Raw genomic sequence first — 13,940 nt, 5'->3', positions numbered from 1 at the left:
GGAGGCTGAGATCTGAAGATTAGGTTCAAAGCCAGCCTGGGCAGTAAAGGCCATGCGATTATCTCCAGTTAACCAGCAAAAAGTTGAAAGTGGCACTGTGGCTCAAAGTGGTAGCGTGCTAGCCTTGAGTGAAAAAGCTCATGGATGGCACCCAGGCCCTGAGTTCAAGCCAAGCAACCGACAAAAAAGGAAAAAAGAAGTGTGCAGCTATTTAGAGCTCCAAAAAAATTCTTTGCATCTTTCATTCTACCAAGGTGTTGCCATTCACCAAGGCAGTTTATGAATACAATGTTATCTTGATCAGTGTCATCCCTTTCATCCAGTCGTTGGGCCTGAACTCTGGGCCTGGGTGCTATCCCTCAGCTCTTCAGCTCAAGGCGAGCATTCAACCACTTGAGCCCCAGCACCACATCCGGTTTTCTGGTGGTTAATTGGAGATAAGAGCTTTTCCTGTCTTATCTACGTGGGTTTGATTACAGAAACTAATAAAGTATTCTCTAAATAATGAAAAAAAAAAGAGCTTTTCCTGCCTGGGCTGGCTTTGAACCATGATCCTCAGATCTCAGCCTCCTGAGTAGCTAGGATTACAGGCGTGAGCCACTGGCCCTGGTCTTGCTTCCTTTTTTATTTTTAGGTTGGAGACCTGGACTCGAACTCAGTACCTTACACTTTTGTTCACTGGCTGGCGTTCTACCAACTAAGCCACGCCTCCAACCCTGAAAACGTTATTTTTATTAGAGTCCACCAATATATTCGTTTATCAAAAGTCATGGAAATGAACAACTAGGAACTGTATGATGATTTCACTATCTAAATTACTTTCGCAAAAGTAATGTCATTAACTTAAATATGGATGACTATGATAATTACTTCGGGTGATCCCAAAACTTTGTCAGCTTAAACGGAACATCAAACCTATATCACAACCAGGGAGAAGAGCAGTTACAAGCGAGGACCAAAGCCTGGGAACCCATTACATCCACGGCAGCACCAGCCAAGCGGTTCCCGTCAGCACTACGACGTCAGAGTGTCACAGGAAAATAAGCCCTACACCACCTTCCGGTATGTGTGTCTCTACAGGAAATGTTCGGTAGGAAACATGGCAACCAGAGCCAAGGAGCCGGAGACAATGGTTCCTGCGCAGATGTTGAGGCCGTAAAGCACGCCGGGCGGTCAGTCGGGTTGCAGATCGCAGGGAGGAAGACGGCGGGGTTCGCCTTCTGTCCGCTGCCGCTATGATTCCGGTGTCGTTGCTGGTGGTGGTAGTGGGTGGCTGGACTGCAGTTTACCTGACCGACTTGGTGCTGAAGGTGAGGGCCTCGGGCCTAAAGCTCAAACCAGCGGTGATCAAGCGCCGCTCGGAGTGCAAGGTCCTGTGCCGCCTGAGGCCTTTTTCTTCCTCTGCCAAATGCCTCCCAGGCGCGACACCTTTCGCCCGATGCCCACGTGCGGCCTACTGCCAGGCGCCGTGGCCCCGGTGGAGTCAATAAAACCCCTGCGAGCGCGGGAGGGGTGTGGCGGGAGGCCCGCGCGGCTGCCGCATTGCGGGCGATGGGTTCCTGCAGCCTGGGAAGCGGCGATGGTGGGCTCGGGAGGCCGAGTACCTGGGAGGGAAAAAAAAAAAAACATCCATTTAGGACAGGCCTTGTTTTCCCTTATTGTTAGGCGATTACAACCCTGTTAAGGATTCTGGTATTGGAATGAAACTAAATCAAGTTGCGATTTCAATTCGTGCTCTCAAATTCAAAAGTGCCATGGATCGCGCGTGGAATCAGCTGCGGTTCCAGTTAAAATGCAGGTTCTGTTCTAGCAGGTCTGGGGTGAAACCTAAGATTCTGGATTTCTTGTAACCATTTCGCAAGTGCCACCTGTGTTGCTAGTCCGCCGACATTCTCCAAAGTAGCGCACCCCCGGGACCCGGAGTGTGATAGGGTGAAAATAATTAGAATACTGTATAAATGTGTGGAGATGTTAGTCCCCTTTGTATAATCGATACACGTCAATCAAAAAGTGTGCTTAAGTAAAGATTCTTAAAAGAAAAACAAAAAGAAGCAGCCGGGAGCCAGTGGCTCACGCCTTTAATTCTAGCTATTTAATAGGCTGAGATCTGAGGATTGTGGTTTGAATCAGCTGGAACAGACAAATCCTTGAGGCTTATTTCCAATTAACCACCAAAAAGCTGAAAATGGAGGTCGAAAACACTAAGTGACACCATCCATGCCCTCAGTTCAAACCTCAGTGCGGGCACCAAAAAGTATGCTTAAATCCAAAGGTTTAGATTACTAGAATTCTGCTTTGCACCTGCCCTCCCCCTCCCATTTTGTGCCTGCTCTGGGGCTCGAACTCATGGCCTCATACTCGTTATACTCCCCCCACACACACAGAGATGGTGCTGTACCACGTGAGCCATGACTCCAGTTCCTGCTTGAGTGAGTGAGTGTGTGTGTGTCCAAGTCCAAGACCTAAACTGGAACTTCGTGTGTGCTGCTTTCACTCATTGGCTGGCAATGAATGATGCTTTCCCTTGTTAGCTAGGATTCTATGACCTGAGCCACACCTATAATTCCCACCTCCAGCGTTTTTCCTAGCCAATTGGAGAGATGAGTTTTTTGTCAGGACTGGTGACAAACTGAGATCCGCAAATCTGAGCCTCCTCTGTAGCTAGAGTTACAGGGTGGGTTACCTGAATCTGTCAGATTGTAATTTTTTTTTTTTTTTTGGTCAGTCATGGGGCTTAAACTCTGGGCCTTAGCACTACCCTCGGCTCTTCAGCTCAAGGAGAGTGCTCTACCACTTGGGCCACAGCACCACTTCTGGTTTTCTGGTGGTTAATTGGAGATAAGAGTGTTATGGACCTTCCTGCCAAGGCAGGCTTTGAACTGCGATCCTCAGATCTCAGCCTCCTGAGTAGCTAGGATTACAGGCATGAGCCACCGGTGCCCAACAGATTGTAACTTTTCTTTTTCCTTTTAAGAGTACTGGGGTTTGAACTCTGGATTTCATGCTTTATAGGCAGTCACACTACCACTTGAGCCACTCTACCAGTCTACAATCCCCCCCCCCCTTCACTGTTGCCACATATACAGTCCATTTTTCAGTTACTTGGGAATAGTGTCAAGAAATTAGGGATACCTATATAGGCACATACTTTAAGCAATCTTTTGGAATGGAATATTGGTGAGACATATCTGGAATAAATCATATAAATTCTCAAAGAATTAATACATGTTTTTGTTTTTGTCAGTTGTAAGGCTTGAACTCAAAGCCTGGACACTGTCCCTAAGCTCTTTTGCTCCAGGCTAGGGCTCTACCAACTCTGAGCCACAGTGCCACTTCTGGTTTTCTGGTGGTTAATTGGAGTTTTATGGACTTTCCTGCCTGGGCTGGCTTTGAACAGCAATCCTCAGATCTCAGCCTCCTGAGTAGCTAGGATTACAGGTACAGTGGTACCTGGCTTACAAATACTGGTTTTGTTGTTGTGGTTGTGGTTGTTGTTATTGTTGAGTGCTAGAATTTGAACTTGGGGCTTCACATTTAGGAGGCAGTGGATGCTACAACTGAGCCACACTTTTAGCCCTATTCTGTACTAATTATTTTTTTTATTTTTAAGATAGGGTCTTGCTTCCTACCCGGTACACTCTAAGCCTGGGAGAGGCCAACTTCTCTTAGGCTTCCAGTTGTAGCTTGAGTAAGTCTCCCCCCACTACCACCCAGCTCTTGGTTGAAAAGGAGTTGTGTGTGTGTGTGTGTGTGTATGTGTGTGTGTGTGTGTGTGTGTGTGTGTGTGCATGCCCCCCACTATCACCCAGCTCTTGGTTGAAAAGGAGTTGTGTGTGTGTGTGTGTGTGTGTGTGTGTCTCTTTTGTGCCTGAGTTGGCCTTGAACTATGATCTTGATTTCAGCTACCTAAGTAGCTAGGATTATAAACATGAACCATCCAACTCCAGCCATCCTACTGTTTGAGCTAACATACACACATACTACTGTAAAATTATCTACTACAGGATAGTGTATTATATATTTCACAGTAGTGTTATGTGTGTGTGTGTTAGATAATAACAGTGAAACAAAGCGATATGTGTATTTTTTGCTGTACTCTTTAGGAAGGCTGAGCCCTGTCACTTCCTAGCCTTGGTGATTTGGGGCAAATAGCTACTTGTGCTTTGCCTTCTTATCTTTAAATAGGGATAATAATAGGAAGGGTCTCCTGAGATTATGGAAATTACATTCAAATGTCCACATAAAGAATGGCTTGCTACTTGACCTGAGGTTCAAGAGCCAGCAACACTTGTAGGATCTGGGTCCTTTGTTAGAAGAGAATCCCAGACCTGCACAATCAGAATCTGTATCGTCACAAACTCCCCAGGTACTTACTCTGCACATTTGGGTTTGAGAAGCACTGTCATAAGCTGTACAGTGACGTTGAAAAAGAAAAGAAAAGGCTACCTGATTTCCAGTTATACATGTGAAAAGAAAAACCCAAGCCGGGCGCTGGTGGCTCACGCCTGTAATCCTAGCTACTCAGGAGGCTGAGATCTGAGGATCGCGGTTCAAAGCCAGCCCGGGCAGGAGAGACCATGAGACTTCTATCTCCAATAAACCACCAGAAAACCGGAAGTGGCGCTGTAGCTCAAGTGGTAGAGCGCTAGCCTTGAGCTGAAGAGCTGAGGGACAGCGCCCAGGCCCAGAGTTCAAGCCCCACAACCGACAAAACAAAACAAAACAAAACAAAACAAAACATCAGGTGTCAATGACTCATGCTTGCAATCCTAGCTACTCAAGAACCTGAGAGCTGCAGATCATGATTCACAGCCAACCCAAACAGGAAAGTCTATGAGACACTTATTTCCAGTTAGCCACCAAAAAGCTGAAAGTGGAGCTGGAGAGGGCTAGCCTTGAGTAAAAGAGTTCAGGGACAGTGCCCAGGTCATAAAAGCCTCAAAACTGACAAAGAAAAAAAAAGAAAGAGAGGGGGGAGGGAGGGAGAAAGGAGAGAAAGAGAAGGAAGGAAGGAAGGCAGGCAGGCAGGCAGGCAGGCAGGCAGGCAGAGAGAGCGACAGAGCGAGAGAGAGAGAGGGAGAGAGAGGAAGAGAAAGAAAGGAGGGATATAGCATCTCATCAAACTTGTACAATTAGTCTCTGGTCAAACGTGAGCGATGATAAAAGTGCCACCTTAATTTCAGGGGCAAGCATGAGCACAAATTCCTGAGCAAAAGCCCAGAACATCTACCTGGAGAATAAATACAACTTGACTTTTAGGAGCTTGCATTCTGAGCTCCTGCACTTAGTATGCTGTTCTACCTTGAGTTTCTTTAGCATCTCTGCAATAGGAGTTGTGAGTCACTCCTTTTCAAGTCCTGGAAAACAAGCAGACTTAAAAGTTACCTGAAGACAAAATAGAGACCATTACAGACCCAATGCAAACAGATAATTGTGTTCAAACCAGACATTTGTGGATGTGTGCCAGTCCTGGGGCTTGAACTCAGGGCCTGGACACTGTCCTTTAGCTTTTTTTGCCCAAGTCTAGAGCTCTGCCACTTTGAGCCAGAGCTCCACTTTCAGCTGTTTTTGTTTGTTTGTTTGTTTGTGGTTAATTGGCAATAAGTTTCATGGACTTCACTGTCCGGGCAACTTCAAACCACTATCCTCTGATCTCAGCCTCCTATTTAGTTAGGATTACAGTTGTCAGCTACCAGTGGCTGGCCCAGATAATTTTTTTATGACTACAATAAGACGAATAGCCTTCTAAAGCAAATAAGTTTCATTCATAGTTGGTCATCAATCATGACCATGAAGCACTAACTGTAATTATCAGCTATATAACAGAGCTTTATATTACAGACAAACCTATATTATCCAAGGACTTCAAACCTTCCTAAAGAAAAAGACTTGTGGCTGTGTATAAACTGCTATACCCACAACCTCTAGGAAATTTAAGAGATATTACTGATACCAAAATGACTTAAAATAAGTTTTGTATTTTGTGTGTGTGTGTGCCTGTGTGTGTGTGCGCGCCAGACCTGTGGCTTAACCCGCGGCGAATTTGTTCTCAAGGCTAGCATTCTACCACTTGAACCACAGCTCCACTCCCAGCTTTTTTGGTGTTTAATTGGAGATAGGAGTCTCAAGGACTTTGCTGCCTGGGCTGGATTCAAAGTAAAATCCTCACATCTCAGCACCCTCAGTAACTAGGATTACAGGCATGAGCCACCAGCACCCAGCAAGTTTTGTGATTTTACATTATCAAAATTGGCATTCAGAAGAAGAGAGCACTGATTCTAACTTCTGTTGAAATGGTTGAGGATCTTTTAAAATAATAACCATATAACTTATTTCTTTTTTTGGGGGGGGGATCTGGTCGTGGGGCCTGAATTCTGGGCCTGGGCGCTGTCCCTCAGCTCTTCAGCTCAAGGCTAGCGCTCTACCACTTGAGCCACAGCGCCACTTCTGGCTTTTTTCTTTTTGCTTATGTGGTGCTGAGGAATCGAACCCAGTGCCTCATGCATGCAAGGCAAGCGCTCTACCACTGAGCCACCCTCCCAGCCCCATATAAATTATTTCTGTGGAAACAAACCTGTACTATCTTGCGTGGCAAGTATTAGCTAAGTGAAGCTAGTCAGTGTTTGAAGTAGAACAAGTCTGAACAAAGATGGATAGGGATGGTGCCAGATTTCAAAGATTTAATACCCAAAAGGGAAGTACATTGACTTTTACATTATTTTATGTTTTAAAGTGTTATCTTAGATATTAATAACTAAAAGATATGAAAATCAATCTGTTTCTGTTCACCCTTTTAAATTTGACTACTAGATAATTTAAAATTGCATGAATCTTACTTAAGAGTACCAGTGGTTCACGCCTATAATCCTAGCTACTCAGGAGGCTGACAACTGAGGATCACAGACTGGAGCCAGTCCTCGCAGGCAAGTTCATGAGACTCTCACCTCCAATTATCCACAAAAATCAGAAGTAGAGCTGTGACTCAAGTGGTAGAACCCTAGCTTTGAGCACAAAAGCTCAGAGACAGTGCCGAGGTCCAGAGTTCAAGTCCCAGGACTAACCTAATTTTTTTTTAAATACACACACACACACACACACACACACACACACACACACACACACACACACACACACACACACACACAGAGTATTGTATTTGTAACTCACATTTTAGTTTCTAAGCAGAGGTCAGGAAACTGTGTGTGTGTGTGTGTGTGTGTGTGTGTGTGTGTGTGTGTGTGTGTGTGTGTGTGTGTGTGTGTGTGTGTGTGTGTGTGTGTGTGTGTATTTGCGCATACCATCATGCGTGTGCACGCACCAGTCCTGGGGCTTGAACTCAGGGCCTGGACATCAATGCTGAGCTTTTTCACTCAAGGCTAGTACTCTACCACTTTAGCTACAGCTCTACCCCTGACTTTCTTGGTGGTTAATTGGAGATAAGTGTCATGGACATTCTTGCCAGGCCTTGTTTTGAATCAGAATCCTCAGATCTCAGCTCCTGAGTAGATAGGATTACAGGCCTGAGCCACCAGCACCTTGCAGTATGATTTTTTTTTTCTGTTGGTCTTGGGGCTTGAACTCAGAACCTAGGCCCTCCCCTGAACTTTATTTATTATTTATTTGCTTAAGGCTAGCATTCTGCCACTTGAGCCCCAGCTCTACTTCCGTTTTTTTGGAGGGGGTACTTAATTGTAGATAAGAGTCTTGTAGACTTTCCTGCCTTGCCTGGCTTCAAACCCTCGTCCTCAGATCTTAGCCTCCTGAGTTGCTAGGATTATAGGCATGAGTCACTGGTGCTGGGCAGGAAATTTCTTTTTTTCTTCTTTTCTTTTCTTTCTTTCTTTCTTTTTTTTTTTTTTTTTTTGTCCTGTCGGTAGGTCATGGGGCTTAAATTTAGGGCCTGGGCACTGTCCCTGAACTCTATTACTTAAGACCAGGGCTCTAGTGCTTTGACCACAGTGCCACTTCTGGTTTTCTGGTGATTATTTGGAAAAAAAGAGTCTCATGGACTTTCCTGCCTGGGCTGGCTTTGAACCACAAGCCTCAGATTTCAGCCTCCTGTGTTGCTACAATTACAGTTGTGAGCCACCAACACCCGGCTGTGTAATATCTTTTTAAAGCACTATAATTGTTAAATATTACAGGTTTTGTGGGCCATATAGGATCCCTGTTGCATATTCTTGGTTTTTTATTACCTTTTATTATAATGACAAAAAAATTGATGTTATTCTTAGCTCCTAAGGTGTACCAAAAACAAAACAAAACAAAATCAAAAAAACAAGCTGTAAGCCAGATTTGGCATGTGGGACAGTTTGCCAGCCCCTACCCTTAGCAGTTCAGCTAGTCTAGAGAGCCATAATACCCTGAATAAGAACTGGTAAAGCATTTTCTTCCCATTTCAATAGACAGTATTTTAAATGGTCAGAGGAGTTACACTTTTGTGCTCCTCTCCTAAGGGTATCCTCCTTTATTTATTTATTTATTTTTTGCAGGGGGAGGGTATCCTCCTTTAGTCGGACTGTGTGTAAAGGCCTAGATTCCTGTATAGGTGATCATGTCCAATTATATTTTAGATCTAGTTTCCACGTAGGAGAGAAAACTTGCACTATTTGTAAATAGTAAAGCTTTTAAGATGATAAACATTGAGCAGTTCCCATCTAGATTTTTTATAGAAAAATGCTTTTATTATGTTATACCTGGTTCTTAAATTTGAGTTGTATGAAACTTTTCTTTCTCTCTTAGTCATCTGTCTATTTTAAACATTCTTATGAAGACTGGCTGGAAAACAATGGCCTGAGCATCTCCCCTTTTCACATAAGATGGCAAACTGCAGTTTTCAATCGTGCCTTTTACAGCTGGGGACGGCGGAAAGCGAGGATGCTTTATCAGTGGTACTTTTGATCTTTTCTTTTTGGTTTAAATTAGTCATTGGGATCATCAGAGATTACTTGTTAGATTAACCTTTATATCATTTCATTTTGATCTATGAAGTTTTAAGATATTGACAGTAGAAAAATGTTTTGGTTTTTAGCTGAGCTCTTACCTACATTCCCAGCTACAAGGAAGGCAGAGATCAAGAGGATCACATTTCTAGGCCAGCCTGGGGGCCAGGAAGATTAGCAAACTCATCCCAGGGCTGGAAATGCAGCTTAGTGATAAGTGCTTGCCTAGCTTGCTTGAAGCCCTGGGTTCGATTCCTCAGTACCACATACACAGAAAAAGCTGGAAGTGGTGCTGTGGCTCAAGTGGTAGAGTGCTAGCCTTGAGCAAAAGAAGCTCAGGGACAGTGCCTAGGCCCTGAGTTCAAGCCCAAGGACTGGCAAATTAATTAATTAATTAAGTAAGTAAGTAAATAAAATAATTCATCCCATGGGAAGTATAAATAAAAGGAATGTGGTCCAGGCCAGCCTGGGCAAAATGTGCAAGACCCTGCCAGAAAAATAACTGAAGAAAAAAGGACTGGGAGCTGTGATTCCAGTGGTAGAGTACCTGCTTAGCATGTGAAGCCCTGGGTTGAAACCCCAATACCATCCCCCCAAAAACATACCTTTTTTTCATACAGCTTTTTTTTGTCAGTCCTGGGGCTTGAACCCAGGGCCTGGGCACGATCCCTGAGCTCCTTTTGCTAAAGCTAGCACTCTACCACTCTACCACTTGAGCCACAATGCCACTTTTAGCTTTTTCTGTTTATGTAGTACTGAGGAATCGAACCCAGGACTCATGCATGCTAGGCAAGCACTCTTACCACTAAGCCACATTCCCAGCCCATTCATACAACTTTATTGTGTGAGTCCTGGTCCTGAGGCTTGAACTTAGGGCCTGGGCAGTATCCCTGAGGTTTTTTTGCTCAAGGCTAGTAGAAAACCACTTGAGCCACAGCACCACTTCCAGCTTTTTCTGTTACTAATTGGAGATAAAAGTCTCATGGACTTTCCTGCCTGGGCTGACTTTGATCCACAATCCTCAGATCTCAGCCTCCCTGAGTAGCTAGGATTACATGTGTGAGCCACCATCAACCAGTTCGAAGCTTTTTTTTTTTAAGTGTATGTACCAGGTAGCCTCCCATTCTCATTGGCTTTTTCACTCAAGTCTTGTGCTCTGTCACTTGAGCCATACCTCCACTTCAAGCTTTTTCACTGCCTAATTGAACATAAGAATCTCATAGACTTTCTTTTTCTGTCCAGTCTAGCTTTGAACCTTAAACTTCAGATCTCAGCCTTCTAAGTAGCTAGAATTATAGATGTGAGCCACCAGTGCCAAACTGAGGAGAAACCTTTTTTTTTTTTTTGGAGGGAGGAATGACAGTCAACTTCTTGGGGTATCAGAAAAATTGTAATTTATTAGAATTGATTATAAAGAAATTAGTTGACGTACTTAGTAAAAAAGAGGCAAATTTATTTAATTGTTTTGCCATTATGTTGAAGCTATGAAATGCAGCTGGTCAATGAGTTTATTAGCTCATGCATTCTGAAGGATTGTACATTGACATGTTGGTTTTCTTTTCCACTTGACAGGTTCAATTTTGGAATGGTGTTTGGTGTAGTTGCCATGTTCAGTTCTTTTTTTCTCCTTGGAAAAACGCTGATGCAGACTTTGTCACAGATGATGGCTGACTCTCCCTCTTATTCTTCCTCCTCTTCCTCTTCCTCCTCCTCCTCCTCTTCTTCTTTCTCATCTTCTTCCTCTTCCTCCTCTTCCTCCTCTTCCTCCTCTGCCTCTCTTCACAATGAGCAGGTGTTGCAAGTTGTGGTAAGTACTTTCTTTTTGCTTCAAATAGCTTCGTTGAAATAATTTTGTAGATAAAAAACATGTTTCTCACTAATATAACTACTATCTATAGTATATGAACATGAAAATAAAAGTCACGACTTTTATTTAAAACTGTAATTACAAAATTAAATCTTAAACACTGGGTGAGCTCTCAGCATCTTCCTTTGTTCAGTTCCTCTCTTTTGTAGGATAAATTGTTATATCTTCTTGCTTATATATTTTATTGTAATGAAAGCTTGATTGAATTAAAGCCTCCAAAACTTAAAAAAGTCACATTTTTAAAAATTGCCTGTTTAAACAACAAAAAAAGCATTGATAAGCAGCAGGAATTATTTCATTATTTAGTAGTGGTGGTGGTAGTACTGGCAGAAAACAAATGGGCCATCATCAAGACCAGCAATTGCACAACTCTTTGAATTAATATTGTCTTTTTTGTGTGCTGGTAGTGGAGATTGAACTCAGAGCCTTGTGCTCTTGCTTGGCTTTTTCAGTCAAAACTAAAGTTCTACCACGTGAGGTATACCTCTACTTCCACCTTTTTATTGGTTAATTCGAGATAAGTGTCTCATGGATTTGTTTGCTTGGGCTGGTTTTGAGCCACAATCTTCAGATCTCAGCTTCCTGAATAGTTAGGATTATAGGCATGAGCCACCAACCCTTGACCTCCTGTTGTCTTCTTTTTTTTAATTTTTTTTTTTGGTCGGTTGTGGAGCTTGAACTCTGAGATTGGGTGCTGTCCATGCATTCTTCAGCTCCAGGCGAGTGCTCTACCACTTGAACCACAGCACCACTTCTGGTTTTCTAGTGGTTTATTGGAGATAAGTCTCATGGAGTTTCCTGCCCGGGCTGGCTTTGAACCATGATCCTCAGATCTCAGCCTCCTGAGTTGCTAGGATTACAGGCATGAGCCACCGGTGCCCCGCTCCTGTTGTCTTTTTAAGATATGAAATGATTGTTACATTCAAGGAATAATAATGCTGATTTAATATCTCTCCATCAATAAATTGCATTTTAATCCCATACAGTGTTCCTTTGTGCTTATTATAATTTTAAGAATCTTAACAATATCCATTTAATTCACTTAATTAAAAGCTGGAGATATAGTTCAGCAGTGTAGCATTTTTAATTTTTTTTGCCCATCCTAGGGCTTGAACTCTGGACCTGGGCCCTGTCTCTAAGCCTCTTTGTGCTCAAGGCTAATGCTCTACCACTTAAGCTACAGTGCTGCTTTGAGCTTTTTCTGATTAGTTTTATTGGAGGTAAGAGTCTCACAGATTTTCCTGCCCACGCTGGCTTCAAATGGGATCCTCAGATCTCAGCCTCCTAGTAGTTAGGAGTACAGGTGTGAGTCATAAGTGCCTGACAATTATTTTTATTTTAAAGCACGCATGTACTTTATTTTTTCCAGAACTTGGAAGGAGGCTTGACATTGGCTCACTTTTATTTCACATTTTTACACCAATAGTTCTCATTGCAGAAGTCATTGCTGTTGTATTTTTTAAAATATTCTTATTGATGGAATAGATTTTTATGGGTTGGTAGCAGATTTTTAAAGAATTTGTCTCATTGTGGCCTCTGCTAGACTGAGTGATTATAGGAAAATGTAGCAGACATAGAACTCTTCAAGAAAATGTAAAGCTAGGTGCTGGTGGCTCATGCTTATAATCCTAGCTTCTCAGTAGGCTGAAATCTGAGGATTGTGGTTTGAAGCCAGCCTAGGAAGCAAAGTCCATGATATTCTTAACCCCAATTAGCCACCAACAACAATAAAAAACTAGCTGAAGTGGAGCTGTGGCTCAAGTGGTAGAGCATTAGCCTTGAACAAAAAAAGCTCAAGGACAGCATCTTAGTTCAAGCCCCAGGACTAGCACAAAAAAGAAGGAAAGAAAATATAAGTAATTTTGACATGTCTCTATGAGGGGAAACCCTGAACAGAAGTGTTGGCAAGAGAACCAGATGGTAGCTGGGAAAGAAGCTGGGAGATACAAATGTGGCCTATCTTAGTAATGGTCATTCTAGGAAGTTTTATTTTTACCTACAGGTAACAGTTCTGTGCAAACTGGTCCAAATATGAGGAGACTGTTTCAGAGGGCAGTTAGAATAATTTATGTTAGAAATTATAAGGTCTAAACAAAATTAATGGCAAGGGTAGTGAAGGGAATAGATTCAAGTGGGCTCTTGGAGCAGAGTTCTCAGACCTAGTAATTAATTGAGTAAGAGGCTGCAGGAAGAAGCAAGAGTTGATGATGAGTCTCAGGTTATATGGGAGGTTTTTGTTCACTAAGAAAGAGGATAAGAGGGAAGGAAGCCAGTTTGAAGGAAATATGATCGTTGAAATATCTGCCTGCTAGAATTAGAATGACAAAATGTTATGTAGACCACAAATGCTTTTTCCCTTTGCTTTTCAGTTTATTCTAAGTACTCACAAAAATACTATTAGGCAAGCTGTGCTTTGGAACCTTAAAAAGTCATCAACTCTCGAGTCCACTATGCATATTTATGTATGATTTTAAGCATATTATGTCTCCTGACTTTGATGTACGCCTTAGTAGCTTAAAGAACATATTTTCTTTTTACGCAGTAAGTCCCTACAGCCTTGTTCAGTATTCATTCTCAGAACCCGAGCGCTTTGTGTTGTTGAGAGTATTCTGTGTTCAGTATTCTGGTACATCTAATACCCTGTGTGATCATGGCAGAGACAGATGGTAATCTTGTACTGTTGCCAGTAAATAAGACCTACCATCTGTTGGACTAGTCACACACTGAAATTCTTACCTTATCTCATTCATTTTAACATCTAAGACAAAGAGAAGGAACAAACACTGTATGGGATCCAGCTTACCGATTTATTTGAAATAATGGTAAAGTGACCAGTATATTTTGTGAGACAGAGAATTAATCTTAAGTATGTAAACTGAGAGGTGAGAGATGGGAAAAGTGCTGAGCTGAGCAGATGCCTGCCAACTTGGCGCTGCAGCAGCTCTGTAAAACAAGGATACTGATATGTGTGGAAAACTGGCTCAGTAGAGTATCTGTAAAAAGAATTCCAGGCCAGGCACCAGTGGCTCACGCCTGTAATCCTAGGTACTCAGGAGGCTGAGATCTGAGGATCTTTTCCTGCCTGGGAAGGAAGAGACAATGAGACTCTTAGGTCTACTTAACCACAAAAT

General features: G+C 42.8%; 1 protein-coding gene across 1 annotated transcript in view; it reads left to right on the top strand.

Moving 5' to 3' along the window:
* Positions 1-1,107: 1,107 nt before the first annotated feature.
* Mbtps2 (membrane bound transcription factor peptidase, site 2) overlaps positions 1,108-13,940 on the top strand; it is a 58,061-nt gene continuing 45,228 nt past the window's right edge. The window contains exons 1-3 of the mRNA XM_070040720.1: positions 1,108-1,310; positions 8,743-8,891; positions 10,515-10,749. Of these exons, the coding sequence (XP_069896821.1) occupies positions 1,236-1,310; positions 8,743-8,891; positions 10,515-10,749 (459 nt within the window). The 5' untranslated portion in view covers positions 1,108-1,235. The remainder of the gene's footprint in view (positions 1,311-8,742; positions 8,892-10,514; positions 10,750-13,940) is intronic.

Source organism: Dipodomys merriami, unplaced genomic scaffold (genome assembly GCF_024711535.1).
Source record: "Dipodomys merriami isolate MVZ:Mamm:240054 unplaced genomic scaffold, mDipMer1.0.p SCAF_3, whole genome shotgun sequence".
Taxonomy (NCBI): Eukaryota; Metazoa; Chordata; class Mammalia; order Rodentia; family Heteromyidae; genus Dipodomys; species Dipodomys merriami.
This window is presented reverse-complemented; position numbering and strand designations above follow the sequence as displayed.